We start from the raw sequence: 16,004 nt of genomic DNA, 5'->3' as shown, positions 1-16,004 counted from the left end.
AGCTTAAGGACCCCATTTTATGGCCAAAAAAATGACCCCGACGAAATTGGTCAAAATTATCCCATAGTTCTAGCCAATTTTAGCAAAGTCCCTTAGGGGGTATATCAAATAATTAAAAAAATCAACTTTCAAAATTTCAACTTTTCAGAATAATTTAAGCTTAAGGACCCCATTTCATGGCCAAAATAATGACTCTGATGAAATTGGTCAAAATTATCCCATAGTTCTAGCCAATTTTAGCAAAGTCCCTTAGGGGGTATATCAAATAATTAAAAAAAATCAACTTTCAAAATTTCAACTTTTCAGAATAATTTAAGCTTAAGGACCCCATTTCATTCCCAAAATAATGACCCCGACGAAATTAGACAAAATTATCCCAAAGATCTAAACATTTTTAACAAAAGAAAAAATAATAACAGATTGTGTTATGGACACTTAGAAACTTTTCCATTTGTGCGATTTATGGTAATTTTTTTTCTAAGTCAGTATACCGAACGAATAACAAATTTTGTTATTAGGAGAGTTTTTGAATTGTATAACATTTCCTCTTATTAGCTTGTTATTAAACATTTTCAATATAATATCACTTCAATACCAAATTTTGTTATTCTATCAGAAACTGTTATTATTTTTTCTTCTTGATGTTGGACTTCAGGATAAAATTATAACACTTTTTGTTATTTTAACAGGATTTGTTATTGAATTATTATTAATATTGTTATTGACGGTTTCCACGCGAAATCGACCATAAAAATACGATTTTGAACCGGACCATTTCCGATCTTAATAAAACTTGCTGGATCGTTTGTCCTACTCAAATCAACAACTCCTGTGCACTCAGTTTAGTAATTTACAATGGCATTTGAATTTTAGGAATTCTTTTAGTTTTAAATTATTGGTAATTACATTTAAATTGAAAAATCATATCTTTCGAAGCAGATGTTCAAAAAAATCGATCGAAAGTGTGTTTTAACGAAAATCGTGCGCTCTTTTCAATGAAAATATTTCCAAAAGCCAAAACTTTCATTTTCGATCAAAAAACAGCAAAAAATCCAATTTTCTTCGAAAATCAGGCTGAATACACCCTTTGATTCAAATTTTGCCATTACCATTCGAAAGAGCGGACAATTTCCCACTTTTCTTCCATAGACACCAAGTTGGAGCGAAAGCGTTTTCGAGTGGTTTGTAAATAAAAACCTTTTTCGTTTTTATTTTTTCCAAAAACTAAATTACATGTTTTATGGCAAATTTTGTAACAGATCCCATTTTTAAACATAAAATAAAGTTCTGCTTCCGTGTTTTTGAGTTTTTCCTTGACGTACCATTTTCAAATACATATAAAAGGATCGAAATAATGAAAAGGTGCACCTTAAAGTAACATTTCCTGAACCACTTTTATTATGGAAAAATGTTTATCTCACTCGTCAGTGTTGTTAATACCTGCAAAATATTTTTTTTCCTATTTTTTATGGGTCTTAGGGTGATTTCTGTCGCGTCAGGGCGGTTAAAAGAGGACAATTTTGAGTATTTTTTAATAATCATTGTCAAACGCCGTTTAAACTGAACTCATGCGTATTTTTCCTTGAAAGCCAAATTAGTAACTTTCCATGTACAAAACGGATAACTTTAGTTGGTTTAAACAATGTCAAGTTGTTTTTAGAAATATGTGTTTTTTTTTTGCAAAATCGTTATAATTGTCATTTTAAAGCACACCCTGACGTGCCAGGAACCACCTTAATAACCTAACAAAAATTATGTATAAAGCCCGAGAATCCCGAAGATTTGAAGCCGATCCGAGCACCTTAGAGTTTGGCCATGCCATTTGCCTGGAAAATTGTTGTAAGTCACTTATCAGAATTTTGTAAGATGTTCAATAGTTTGTCAACGTGTTTTTTTTTCCTACAATTAAAATAAAATAAAATCCAACACAGGATTTTTGATTTGTCATCCTGAGAATAATTTAAGTAATAGTAGGACGAAAAGGGAATAAATATCACAGAATTTTACAATTTGAAGCTTTTCTATACAAAAATTGTTGTAACTTTTCAGAGATTTGATGAAATAGCATGTTTATTCTGCAAACTTATTCTTGATATGATTAGTTTCAATTCTACGCAAATAGTTTTGATAAACACGAATAAATTATGTTTCCAGATGAATTTGGAAAATAAAATAAGTAAAAAACTATTTTGCAGGTATTAACAACACTGACGAGTGTGATAAACATTTTTCCATAATAAAAATGGTTCAGGAAATGTTAGCTTAAGTGCACCTTTTTTGGTTATCTTTAGTAATTATTTCGTTCCTTTTATATGTATTGGAAACTGGTACGTCAAGAGAAAACTCAAAAACACGGAAGCAGAACTTTATTTTAAGTTTAAAAATGGGATCTGTTACAAAATTTGCCATAAAACATGTAATTTAGTTTTTTGGAAAAAAATAAAAAAAACGAAAAAAGGTTTTTATTTACAAACCACTCGAAAACGCTTTCGCTCCAACTTGGTGTCTATGGAAGAAAAGTGGGAAATTGTCCGCTTTTTCGAATGGTAATGGCAAAATTTGAATCAAAGGGTGTATTCAGTCTGATTTTCGAAGAAAATTGGATTTTTGGCTGTTTTTTGATCGAAAATGAAAGTTTCGGCTTTTGGAAATATTTTCATTGAAAAGAGCGCACGATTTTCGTTAAAACACACTTTCGATCGATTTTTTGAACATCTGCTTCGAAAGATATGATTTTTTCAATTTAAATGTAATTACCAATAATTTAAAACTAAAAGAATTCCTAAAATTCAAATGCCATTGTAAATTACTAAACTGAGTGCACAGGAGTTGTTGATTTGAGTAGGACAAACGATCCAGCAAGTTTTATTAAGATCGGAGATGGTCCGGATTTTGAGTGGTCGATTTCGCGTGGAAACCGTCATTACCGTCTGCCCGGGACGAACTCTCTCAGCATAGATTGAGAGTGAGTTACATTCCTTGCTCTCACTCACTCTCTGTGCATCAAAAAATCATTTTTTCTCACGAGTCATGAGAATGCTCAACTCAGATGACCACCGGCATTCGTTTAGACCGGTTGATCCGATCCTGTCTGTGTCGAGAAACTGCAGTTTTCCGCTAACATAACGAACCTAAGAAAGGAACAAAAATGTTGCTTTGACAAGAGAACCATCACACAGAGGAGGTCTGCTCGAAGGGGTCAAGATAAGGTCCTGCGAACTTGCTCGAGCACTTTTGGCTCGAGTTGGATGCTGCTCTTCATTCGAGAGGGAATGTAATGCAAGAGGAGGTAAAAAGCGAAAATGGCAAATCGAGATGTTTTTGATAAATCGTGAGTGAAACAAGTTGAAAAATTTAAGGCAAGGCGTGGAAAAGAAATAAAAATTACGTTCAAGCGAAAACGTGTTCAAAGTCTTGGCAAATCGAAGGTGAAGGACGCTAAAAGATAATGAATTTTAATGTGATGTTGATTCAGAATATTGCTTTACAGTTTGTTCCTGCATATATCTCGGTGATTCGTTCAAATTGTGATTTTAAAGTTTTCGGAGCATGATTTATAAGCCATCATCAAAATTTAAAAAAAGAAACCTCAGCACCTAACCAAGATCTACGAAAAACTTCAAGCACAGGCAACGAACCGGCTTCGCTGCCCCCCCACAATGTTTGCCCATTTTATAACCATTTATATGATAATTACTCTTAGATAACCGCAGCGATAACGATTATATTGACAATAATATGACACAGATTGATAAACACGGCTGCACATTAGCTGGCACAGCACCTTTGGAAAATTAATTTCCCTCGCCTCGAGCGTAAAGGAGGTTCGCTTTTTATTTTGCTAGTGCAGGTCACCGCGTTTAAGAGGACTCAAACTGACTGCCGTCGCCGCTGGGCGTCGCGGGGTTAACGAGCTTGTCGTAATTGCGTGCACTAATTACAGGCTGACTTACCTGTCGTGTGACGACGACTGGGTGTTGCCGGCTGCCGACCGAGCAATAGTCACCTACTAAAGTTAACCGGTGTACTGCACGTTTTGAAAATGTTCATGTATGAATAAACGTGGAGTGGAGAGGTAAGTAGTGTGTGGATTAACAGTGGGTTATTTGCGGGATAAATATTGGACAAAATATTCAGTTCAATTCGGTTTTATTGGTGAACAATCAAGATACAATAAGTTCTTTTGAAGTACATAACAGAGTTTTGGAGTTCCTTACAGCTGTGTGTTACATCATAACCCATGTTTGAACAGTTATTGCTTGTAAATAAAAGTGTCACCAAGAGTAAGAAAAAAATAATAAAAAAAAACTTCCTAAAATTGCAAGGGAAAGGGGTAGAAATAGAGAAAGCTTAAAACTAGATCTCAGTTTTTTATCCTTTATAGATGTGCTTGATCATCAGCTCCCCAAGGGCCAGGAATTGCTCCGAATTGGACAAAATAAAAAAGAATTTACTGCTAGTAACGGCACTAACGGTATGTCTCCAAAATGGATGATGTTGGAAAAGAAATGACAACGTGATATCAACATGATTTGTCTTTGGAAGCTGCGCGGAGGCTAACATAACCTAAACCCGGGTCAGATATTAGTTGTATCAGCGATATTCCAAGTCTGATTCAAAATATATCTACATTCCGGAAAAAAATAATTATAAAAAAAATAAAACAAAATGCAAAAAAAATAACAAGCCATAATTTCAACATTTGAATGAAAAACTAACTTAATCCACCTATGTGGTTGGTGCCTTCTTCACTATTACCAACTATTGGTGATTCGATGGGTTTGGACACAAATTTCATCTAGTTTTTCTAAAATCCGCCATAAAAATACATAATATCACTATAACTCGAGACAGGGTTGCCAGATCTTTGAATTTTTGGACTCGTTGGAAAGGTCTTTCGATTACCTAACCAACAGTGGGTGTGATGTTGAATCCGGACATAGTTTTAATACATTTAAGTGAGATCCGGCCTCAAAAAAGTACATAAATATCACTTAACTGGGCATAACTCGAGACAGAGTTGCCAGATTTTCAATGTTTAGTACTTGTTGGAAAGGTCTTGCGATTACCTAACTAACGATGTATATTATGACGATATTTGAATCGATTTCCGGTCACTTATCAAACATCCGGATACATGCAAAAACACATTTTTATACATAACTTTTGAACTACATATCGAAACTTTTTTAAAAATCAATAGGTACGTATGGGACCTTAAACCAAATTGAATGCAACTGGTTTGACCAAAATCGGTTCAGCCAGGGCTGAGAAAACTCAGTGAGTATTTTTCCCAATGTTTGCAGAAAATATGAAAAATATCACCTTTTTGAAATTTTTGAGGTTGAACCAGAGAGAAGGATCTCTCAGAGACTCGATCTGGTTGAACATCATGTAAGTAAATATTAAACATATGATTTACAGTACAGATTTACAGTTGGTTTGCTTTGTTTCGATTTTGATTAGAAATATTGTTTGACATTTTTGGCATAACATTTTTTGTATCCTAAAAATACAAATTAATGTTTTGTTTCGAAAAAAAAAGCAAAATATACCATCAAATGAAAGCAAGAAAACTTTATGATGATGATTGATGATATTTATTTGTCAGTCAAGGATATTTCGCTTGACTTAGGTAACATGACAATGTGACGGACGTGATTTTTTAGTGATTGATTTTCTGACAGATTTTGATATCATGAGCCAACTGTTTTTTTTTTTTTTTTTAAGGCTGAATTTTGCACTTCGCAGCATACATGCTAGGAATATTCACCTACCTTACCGGAGTAAGGTTAGGCTCGATTTGCCTTATGCTATTTTTGCATCTTTACAATTATTTTACAATTTACATCAATCTACTTTTACATATGCCTAAATATTCGGTGATTTGTTGGCTGGTGAGCGGCGGTCGATAGCGGTGGGTGGCGGGCGGTGGGCGGTGGCGGCTTGGCGGCGGTGGGTGGCGGAAACGAAATAAGCAGATGAATGCAATGTATGCATTAGTTTTGATTAAATCACAGGTTTTGCGAAAAGTTTAGCAGGGTACCAACTGACACCCCAGTGAGATTGAGCATCTCTTTTAAGGGGTGTTGGAAGTTTTGTTGACACTACTTGCTTATCATCGGTGGCAATGTGATATCTCACTAAGCATTTATTTTGTTGCATGGCTGCTTTCTGGGCAAGGTGGATCGGATTTGAGGAGTAACCGGGGAGTGGGATTTGGCATTAGATGAGGAAACTGGAGAGACGACTTCTAATGAGGACTTTCACTTCGCCTTTGAATTTCTGAAAATTTCGTTCAGATTTCAGGTTGGCAGGAAGTGCATTATGCGCTTTTTTTGCTTGGTATGCAAATGTTGTTTTTCCAGCTTCAGTTCTAGGCCGTTTGAGGACTAGATTTCCTTTGCTTCTTAATGTGTATTTGTGGTTGACTTTCTCGAGCGATTGATTGTGGTGGGCTTTTGGCTTGAACAGCATGTTGTGCACTTGGAGAAGACTCTGCAGGTGACTTAGTGCCAGGACAGGAAGAATTGATGGAGGAGCATCATTGAAGAGTTCAAGTGTTGCATGGAGCCTGGGTTTCCGGAAAACAGCCTTCAAGCAACGATTTTGTGTAGATTGCAGCGGTTTTAGAGCGGTCTTGGCAGCATTTCCCAAATCGACACCAGATATTGCAGCTTCGACTGGACGAACGCGTGGTACATGTCAACCAATTGCTTTGTTGGGACGTACTTTGACACCTTCCATAGAAGACCACACGTAGAGCTGAGGCTTCTCTGCAGGCATTTGATGTGAGGGGTCCATTTCAGATGTCTATCGAAGATGAGGCCGAGATATTTGAATGTTTCAGCTTCCTCGATCCTTGTGCTGTTCACGATCAGCTCTCTGTAGGGGTCTAACGTCCGGTGAGGGGTATGGAACAGCATAAAGTTGGTTTTTGACAAGTTTAAGGACAACACGTTCTCAGCGAAGTATCCAAGCAGTTTGTTCAAATCTTCCGTCATTTTTTCAACGATGGAGTCAGCTTCAATACCGACATATGATAGAGAGGTGTCGTCGGCAAACAAGCGAGGCTTCCCATGGAGTTTCAGCTTGTATAAATCGTTGATGTAAACCAGAAAGAGAAGCGGCCCCAGATTACTCCTTGGGGTACCCCGACTGACATCCCTCGGACATCGCTGCATGCTCCATTCGTTACGACGTACTGTTTCCGGTCAGTCAGGTAGTCCTTGATCAGGTCGTTTGATTTCCCCGAACACCATGGCAGTCCAACTTCTTGAGCAGCACGTCATGGTCGATGGTATCGAACGCTTTACGGAGGTCCAGGAAACAGACACCCACGATTTTGCGTTCATCGAAGGCCTCGTAGATCTCGTCCACGAGCTCGATAGCTGCTGTTAAGGTGCTGGATCCTGTCCGGAACCCGTACTGATGCGTGTATAACAACTTCTTTTGAGAAGGTAATCCGTTATACGTCCCACGAGGAGTTGTTCCAGGATCTTGCTGAGCACCGAGAGTACCGATATCGGCCTGTAGTTGTTGACGTCGGTTTTGCTTCCGGCCTTGTGAATCGGGATAACTCGAGCTGTCTTCAGGCTAGGTGGAAATATGCCAGTCTTGATACAGTCATTGAACACGTCTCGTAGTAGTTGTGAAAACGCTTGGTGATGCGTTTTAATCAGCATTGCTGATAAACCGTCAGGTCCGCAGCTCTTGTTGGTGTCGAGCTCGTTGATTTTGATTACGACCTCACCAGCAGTTGTAGGTCTCAGGAAGATGGAGTCTGGCTTTGGTCTCAGAGTGCCGAACTTGTTGATTTCTCTTCTGCTGCTTATAGTCGAGGCAAGCTGGGGTCCGATTGTGCTGAAGAATTTGTTGAACGCGTTTGCGACAGATGGTCCATCTGCCGTCAGCTGTCCGTCAATCTGAAGTGTGATGTCATCTTTACCTTCCTGCTTCCTACCGATGAGTTGGTTGATGTTGCGCCAGGTTTCTTTTTGCGTTCCGTTGGAGAAAAGCTTCTCGTAATACTGCTTCTTTGCAATTTCTTTTGCTTTTCGAAGTTTTTTTGAGATATGGGCAAGCAGCTCCTTTTGGTGAGAATCATGTGGTCGTTTCCGACTACCAGCCAGGACGTTCTCTTTGATCTTGAGCAGCTTCCACAGATCAAAGGTCATCCATGGGCAGTCCCCCTTTATTCTGGCTCGACATTCGACTCGTCTAGTGTTCTGCTCTTTAAGACTGTTGTAGATCGTTTGTGTGTACTCTAGGCGTTCATTTGGCGTTCCTGCTTGCATGTTGGTCAGTGCAACCCCGAAGTCCTCGTTCAGCTTCGCGTGGTTAACAATGTTTTTCCAAAGAATCTTTTGCTGAGTTTTGGACTGGAGATTGAACGATGATAACACGATAGAGTGGTCGCTGATGTCAGTGAAGATCGTTTCATTAATCACCCTGAGCTGGAGAGACTCCGAGCAAACAACGTGGTCCAAGATGTTTCCACTGACTGGTCTTGTCGGAATTGTGTTGGTTACTGAAAAGTTATAACAATTCAGTAAGTTAACGTAAGTCTGGGTTTCTCCTGACTCTATTCGGTTAGCAGGAATATTTACGTCACCAACTAAAACCTTTTGGACATTTCCATCGACAAGCCAGGACTCCAACTTTTGAAGAAAGACAGTTGTTCTATAGGACGGTGGTCGATAGACGGCATGGATATCGAACGACTCCCCACTGAGCTTCAAACGCAGGTACAGGTGATGAAATCCGTTGTCCTTCTCGTTCAGCAACTCCTCGTAGACCAAAGTATCTCTTACGTAGACAGCAAGACCTCCCCCTAGTGAGCCGTTTCGGCACGAAAAAACACCTTTGAATCCATCAAGAGCACAGCATCCGGTAATCCCATCGGTGAGCCATGTTTCCCCCAGTACCAGGACGTCGATTTTTCCCACATACAAAGCCAGAATCTCTCGAATTCGGTCGAATTTTTCTGGATTTCGTACGCTCCTGACGTTGAGTTGAAGTATTTTTAAGTTAGAACTACTAGTGTAGCGATCGATGTGAAAAAACTTTTGTAGCTGGTTTCGCGCAGCTCAAAACTGCAATGTATTTTGGATTAATTATTTGAGGAATTCGTTTCCAGGGTTGTTACTCACATCAATTGGTTTTTCTTCTAAACCGTATCGATCGAACAAATCTTAAACTCCTACTAATCTCGTACAACCTGTATCGATTACAATAATAAATTTCATGTTCAAATATAATTATGCCTTAAACTCACGTATTCGAAGCTTAATTATCACGAGAGATAAATCTAGGTGCAATCGGCTCAAGGGATGTAGAAAAGTTAATTTTAAGTGTAGCAGCAGCTTTAGCTGACGAATGATTTTTGTAGAATAATCGTGTGTGCGTGTGTTTGAAACTGCTTCCGCTGCTGGCCGTCAGTGTCATAGATGACAGCCGCGTACGTCGTCACCTGTCGTCACTATTCCGTAGGGTTCGTCGGAGTGCGTTTAGCGGTGTCACCGATCGGCGGTGCCAACAATTCCCCCTCCCGTAACTCTGGTCCAGGACCAGGATTCTGGCCAGATTTACTCCTACACTCCAGTACCGCCAACTTCGCGACTGGACGTCGATAGACGCCCTTCGATGTTCTCACCATTGCTTGTCGTACTCTCCCGTCGGCTCCTCGGATGACCTTCTCGACGATTCCGCGTATCCACGTTCTTCGGTTGTTACCGTCGACCAGGTAAACCAGCTCTCCTTCTTCCACCGGATCCCGATCTGCTTGCCATTTGGTCCGCTGGTTGACGGTGGGCACGTACTCCTTCAGCCATCTCTGCCACAGCATGTCCGCGAGCTGTTGAGATCGCTTGAAGTTGTCGCGAAGTGCTTCTGCTGAACTCGCCGGGGCATGGGCTTCTTCTCGTTCTCCAGCTGGCAGGCCGCGAATAAAGTGGTTTGGTGTAAGCGCTTCGTCTTCTGCAGACTCTTGTGGCATGTAGGTAAGGGGGCGAGAGTTCACCATGTCCTCTGCCTCGGCCAGCACGGTCAGAAGGATCTCGTCCGTCAGTTTTTTGCCATCGTGTAGAGCCTTGAGCGCGTCCTTCGCCGACCTTACTAGTCGCTCCCAGACTCCACCAAAGTGAGGCGCCGCAGGCGGATTGAAGTTCCACCGGGTTCTCGCGTCGGTAAAGATGTCTGCACATTCCAGCTCGATGCATTTCACCGTCTGGGCCAGCTCCTTGCTGGCGGCTTGAAAGTTAGTGCCGTTGTCGGAGAAGATCTCCAGTGGCGCACCTCGCCGGCAGATGAATCGTCTGATCGCCATCATACAGGACGCGCTGCTCAAGCTGTGGGCAACTTCCATATGGATTGCTCGAGTCACCAGGCACGTAAATAGGCAGATCCATCTCTTTTCGGTCCGTCTTCCAATCGTCACAACAACTGGACCAAAATAGTCAACACCTACGTAACTGAATGGACGCAGCTGCGGTGTGAGACGCTGCACCGGTAAAGGGGCCATTCTTGGGACTGCTGGTTGGCATTTGTTGTTCTTGCATTTCAGACAAGTCTGCATCACCTTCAAGACCGCAGCTCGGATGTTCTGGATGTAGAAGCGTTGACGCAGCTCGTTCACCACCGTCTCTCGGTTGGCGTGGCCGAACTTGTGGTGGTAGTGGCTAATCAGCTTGTTAGTGATGTCATTTCCTTTTGGTAGAACGATTGGAAACCGCTGTTCGAAAGGTAAGAACTCGGCGTGGGCCGAACGTCCTTCCATCCGAATGACCCCATACTCGTCCAGGAAAGGCGCCAGTCGGTGTAGTGGACTGGATCGTTCGATGGAGTGCCACTTCTGCTGCGTCAGCTCCCGGTTCTTCAGCAGAATCTTTGTTTCGTCCGGGAATCCTTCTTGTTGTGCAGCTTGCCACAGGTGGTTCTCTGCTCGTTGATATTCGTCGCGGGTAAGAGGGACTTTCACCAGCGATTCGGTCCGCATCACGGACCGTTCCAGGTTGAACGTGGCTCGTAGGGTTTGAATTGGCTGCTTTCTCTGCTTCCGGCGTAGATTGGTGATGAACCGGAACGCGCTGGCGACGCTCCTCACCATGGTCTTCCATCGCGAGAAGTGAGAAGGGTCGATGAGGCACGAGGCGAACTCAATCTCGTGAAAGAGGTAGAAGGCTCGTAATTCTTCTCGTACGTTCGGCGCCGGCAGCTCTCGTAGGGTCAGATCTTCTTCCGGTACGAACAGCTCTTCCGGTCCAAGCCATTCGCTGTCGCCGTCGAGTGGTGGTCCATATTTTCCCCATTTTGTCAGCACATCAGCGATGTTGAACTTAGTCGCTACGAACTGCCAGTCGTCCACGTCTGTGTGGCTGAGGATTTCTCCGATTCGGTGTGCCACGAACTGTTTGTACTTCTTGTGGTCGGACTGGATCCACGAAAGCAGCGTCGCGGAATCGGTGTGCATTACTGTTCGTCTAATAGGAAGGGTGTGATTCGCTTTAATCGCTGCTGCCATTCGAGCCCCCAATGTTCCGGCTTGCAACTCCAGGCGAGGAATCGACAAGTACTGCAGCGGGGCCACCTTTGCTTTTCCCGTCACCAATGATACTTTCGGCTTACCGTGCACCCAGATTCGAAAGTACGCGACGGCCCCGTAAGCCTCCTCGCTTGCGTCCGTGAATACGTGGAGTTCAAGGTTTACGTAGTCCGACAGCTTTGCTCCGAGGAAGTAGCATCGAGGGACGGTCATAGCTTGCACGCGCGGTAGAAGTGCAATCCATTTGAACCACTTTGCTGCCGAGCTCTCGTCCAAGACTTGATCCCACGGGCACCCATTTCTCCACAGGTCCTGGATGATGATTTTGCCGAAAATGGTAAACAGCGCCCACAAGCCGAGGGGATCGAAGAAGCTCATGACGATGCTCAACAGGATTCGCTTGGTCGGCAAGATTCCTTCTGTCAGGTACGGCTGGAGGTCCTCACGTAGGTTGGTGGCAAACACAAACACATCCTCGATCGTGTCCCATGACATGCCCAGGACTCGCTGCATACCGCTGCTCTTGTCGCCGCCGATGGGTACCAGCTGGCTGTCAACTTGAACTCCAAAATGCTGCAGGAACTCAGTGCTGTTTGACACCCACTTGCGTAGCTGAAACCCAGCTTTGGAGTGGATGAACGCTACTTCGCTAGCACGCTTGATAGCCTCTCCAACGGTGAACGTCGAGTCCAAATAATCATCGACGTAATGGCTACCAACGATTGCCTGGACCGCGTCCGGATACTGCTCGGAGTACTCTTCCGCATTCCTGTTTTTGATGTACTGGGCGGAGCAAGGTGAGCATGCCGCACCGAAAGTGGCGACATCCATCACGAAAATCACCGGCTGGTTAGATCCATTGGGCCGGTACAGGAACCTTTGTGCAGATTTGTCACTCGGTTGAATTTGCAGCTGATGGTACATTTCGGCAATATCGCCGCCAAAAGCAATAGGATGTTCTCGGAAGCGACTCAAGACGGTTGGCAGGCTTGTCAGAAGGTCTGGGCCTTTGAGCAACTCTGTGTTCAGTGACTTCCCTCGTACGGACGCTGCGGCGTCCCATACAAGTCGGACCTTTTCCGGTTTCTTTGGGTGCTTGACGACGTTCAGGGGTAGGTACCAGATCTTGCCTGGCTCAGCTTGGTTCAGCTCGTTGGGTATAGCGACGTGGGCGTAGCCTTTCTGCTGGTATTCTGCGATTTGCTCATCCACGTTCTTCTGCAAAACCGGATTCTTCGCCAACTTCCGCTCTAGCGCCTTCATGCGCTTTAGCGCCATCGGAAAACTGTCCGGTAGCTGCGGGTTGTCGTTGCGCCAAAGGAGCCCCGTTTGGAAGCGATCACCAACTCGGATTGTAGTCTTCTCCAACAGGTCTCGCGCTCTGCAGTCCTCTGTTGATTCGGGAAGCGCTGCGACGGCCAGTCCGGAGTCTTCTAGGGTGAAATGTCTACGCAGTAGTTCTTGTAGGTCATGGTCCGACAGGTTACCGGCAGCGTGGTGGCCGGTATACCCGGACACTACGTCGTCGCCAGCTTGAGGGCCGTAGATTGTCCAACCGAGTTGTGTCCGAACAGCTATTGGCTCTCCTGGATTGCCAATGCGCGACTCAAGTGGAGCGTACACGTGTAGATGCTTGAGGCCGATCAAAATTTGTGGAGTACCATTTGCATAGTCGGCCAGGGGAAGACCACGCAGATGTTTGAAGCGAGCGGCTACTTCTGAATACTGCACCCTTTGTTCTGGTAGCTGCAGATGTTGTACCGTGCGCACGTTACGCAGCAGAAAACGGTTTCGAGAATCCGCCGCGGAAACCGACACATCCACCGACCTTGAATCTCGCTCCATCCGACTCATACCAGCTGTCCACTTGACGAGTATCGGCTTCCTGGTTCCTTTTAGCTTCATTTGATCCGCAACGCTGCTGTCCATCAAGGAGAAAGATGAACCTTCGTCGAGGAAGGCGACGACATCAAATGTGCGACCGTCGTGGTAGATCTTGATCGGGACAACGCGGAAGATCACGGGTGTTGCTCTGAACTGTGCACGTGACAGTCCGTCGAAAGTGGTGCCGGTGGACTCGGCGGGTGTAGAAGGGGGTGGTGACGTTCTTTGCAACTTCCAACATTGCAGTGACCCTTGAAACGGCAGCGCGTTTGTCCGTGCTCGTTTAGACACAGCTGACATAAGTCCCAATCTTCGACAATCTTCAACCGGGCATCCCAAGCTAGCTTCAGAAAATCGTCGCAGAACCGTATGCGGTGATCGGTTCGGTTGCACGCCCGGCAAGGTCTACGACCAGATTCGTCCCCTCTGATTTGCTTCGACAGCTGCTCGCTTCCCAGATGCGTATTTAGAAATCCCTCGTTGTCTCTGCCTTTCGGTTTCTTTTCCTGGCGCTCTCGGATCGGGCGTCGCTCCTCCTGTGGTTCGGAGTAGGCTGTGGCCTCCGTCGCTTCGGAGACCCTTTCAGAGAGAAAGTCGGCAAATGTGCTTAAGTTCACCGCAGCGAACTGACGCTTGTACCGCACCCACTCAACCTTGGTCGGATCGGGTAACTTTTCCACCAGTTCCGCGATGAGCATTGGGTTGACTAAGTGATCCACCATTCCCGAGGCCACCAGATGGTCGCACAGTTGTTGCACGACTACCCCGAAATTAATGAATGTGTAAAGGCGATCCATTCGTGGGGACTCCGCCTTCCGAGCCTTTGCATCAAGCAGTGGAGAAGTTGTTCCGGCCTGCCGTAGAGCAGTCTGAGCGTCTCGATTACCCTTGGGACAGATTCCGGGTACAGCAGACTGGTCTGCACACGTTCCAGCGCTCGTCCTTGTATGCTTGCCTGAAGTCTACCGAGATTCTCGAGGTTGGTCCAGTTACAAGCGCGGTTGCCGTTGTTAAAGCTGCTGATAAACATGGGCCAGTCCTCTGGCCGCCCCGTGAACACTGGTAGATTAGCAAATGGTCCCTTTCGTGCAGCAATCTGCGCTCTAGTCAGTTCGGGCACGTCGTAGAAATCAGGATCTTCCTGGTCACCATGTAAATTTTGGATGCCTTCCGGTATCGGCGGGACGCGATCGGGCGGATTCGGGGCCGGCGCTGGATTCGGAGCCGGCGCTGGGTTCGGGGCCGGCGCTGGGTTTGGAGCCGGCGCTGGATTCGGGGCCGGCGCTGGGTTTGGTGCCGGCGCTGGATTCGGGGCCGGCGCTGGGTTTGGAGCCGGCGCTGGGTTCGGGGCCGGCGCTGGATTCGGAGCCGGCGCTGGGTTCGGGGCCGGCGCTGGGTTCGGAGCCGGCGCTGGATTCGGGGCCGGCGCTGGGTTCGGGGCCGGCGCTGGATTTGGAGCCGGTGCTGGGTTCGGGGCCGGTGCTGGATTCGGGGCCGGCGCTGGATTCGGAGCCGGTGTTGGGTTCGGGGCCGGTGCTGGATTCGGGGCCGGCGCTGGATTCGGAGCCGGTGCTGGGTTCGGGGCCGGCGCTGGATTCGGGGCCGGCGCTGGATTCTGAGCCGGCGCTGGGTTCGGGGCCGGTGCTGGATTCGGAGCCGGTGCTGGCCACGGGAATGGATTCGGCACCGGCGGTCTGGGAAACGAGTTCTCTTCCGTCTTGCCAGTTCTCACATCGGGATGTTTGATAGGGGTTGAGTACTTCGGGAACGCTCCACGATAGTCGTTGAAAGGCACAATTTCTCCACCTACAGCACCGTCATCTTGTTGCGATCCGTTAACTACGTGTCGGAATTCCTCGTAGAGTTCATTTTTCCGCTGGTTCAACTCGGCATCCAGCGCCGCCTTTTGCTCCAGCATCTGCCGCTCCAGATGAAGAATCATCAATCGTTTCTCCTGTTCTCGACGGAGTTGATTTTGAAAAGCTTCCTGGAGTTGCTGCATTTCGAGCCGATGCTGCAGCTCCGCGTCCTCCTGCTCTGTTGACCCATCTAGCTTATTGATGACGGATGGGTTGGGCTTGCCTGGCAGGGTTTTGTCTTTCTTGGAGCCGTCCACGACGGTTTCTCCTTCATTTTCGTCGCCGGTTTGGTCAACCGTATCACCCAGGCTAGTGCACTTCTTGCAAGTGAAGGACAGGTCCTTGTCGGCTTCGGTGACCCCGGCGCATTGGAGATGGAAGAAGCCCTGGCATTTCTCGCAGAATACCATCTGGTTTTCCTCGTTGGGGGGTTCTTCGCACAGAGCACACTCGTAACCGGTGAGGTTATGTTTTCCGGGTGCGCTCATCTCAATTGATTTTTGAGAAATTTGTAGCGATCGATGTGAAAAACTTTTGTAGCTGGTTTCGCGCAGCTCAAAACTGCAATGTATTTTGGATTAATTATTTGAGGAATTCGTTTCCAGGGTTGTTACTCACATCAATTGGTTTTTCTTCTAAACCGTATCGATCGAACAAATCTTAAACTCCTACTAATCTCGTACAACCTGTATCGATTACAATAATAAATTTCATGTTCA

The 16,004-nt window shown here is 45.3% G+C and overlaps 2 protein-coding genes across 2 annotated transcripts; both read right to left on the bottom strand.

Moving 5' to 3' along the window:
- Positions 1 to 7,233: 7,233 nt before the first annotated feature.
- On the bottom strand, positions 7,234 to 14,223 carry LOC119766309. The gene is made up of 4 exons (XM_038250774.1): positions 13,666 to 14,223; positions 9,656 to 13,618; positions 7,475 to 8,381; positions 7,234 to 7,412 (listed from the first exon to the last, which is right to left on the bottom strand). Exons 1-4 carry the CDS (start codon positions 14,221 to 14,223, stop codon positions 7,234 to 7,236), a joined length of 5,607 nt encoding a protein of 1,868 aa, XP_038106702.1.
- Positions 14,224 to 14,571: 348 nt separating this feature from the next.
- LOC6049066 (guanine nucleotide-binding protein G(s) subunit alpha isoforms XLas) lies at positions 14,572 to 15,773 on the bottom strand. Its single transcript, XM_001865847.2, has 2 exons — positions 15,237 to 15,773; positions 14,572 to 15,120 (listed from the first exon to the last, which is right to left on the bottom strand). The coding sequence occupies exons 1-2, from the start codon at positions 15,771 to 15,773 to the stop codon at positions 14,572 to 14,574; spliced, it is 1,086 nt and encodes a 361-aa protein (XP_001865882.2).
- Positions 15,774 to 16,004: the final 231 nt, after the last annotated feature.

The sequence above is a fragment of the Culex quinquefasciatus genome, chromosome 2, assembly GCF_015732765.1.
Source record: "Culex quinquefasciatus strain JHB chromosome 2, VPISU_Cqui_1.0_pri_paternal, whole genome shotgun sequence".
NCBI lineage: Eukaryota > Metazoa > Arthropoda > Insecta > Diptera > Culicidae > Culex > Culex quinquefasciatus.
The sequence above is the reverse complement of the archived record's forward strand: the minus strand, read 5'-3'. Positions and strand labels throughout refer to the sequence as shown.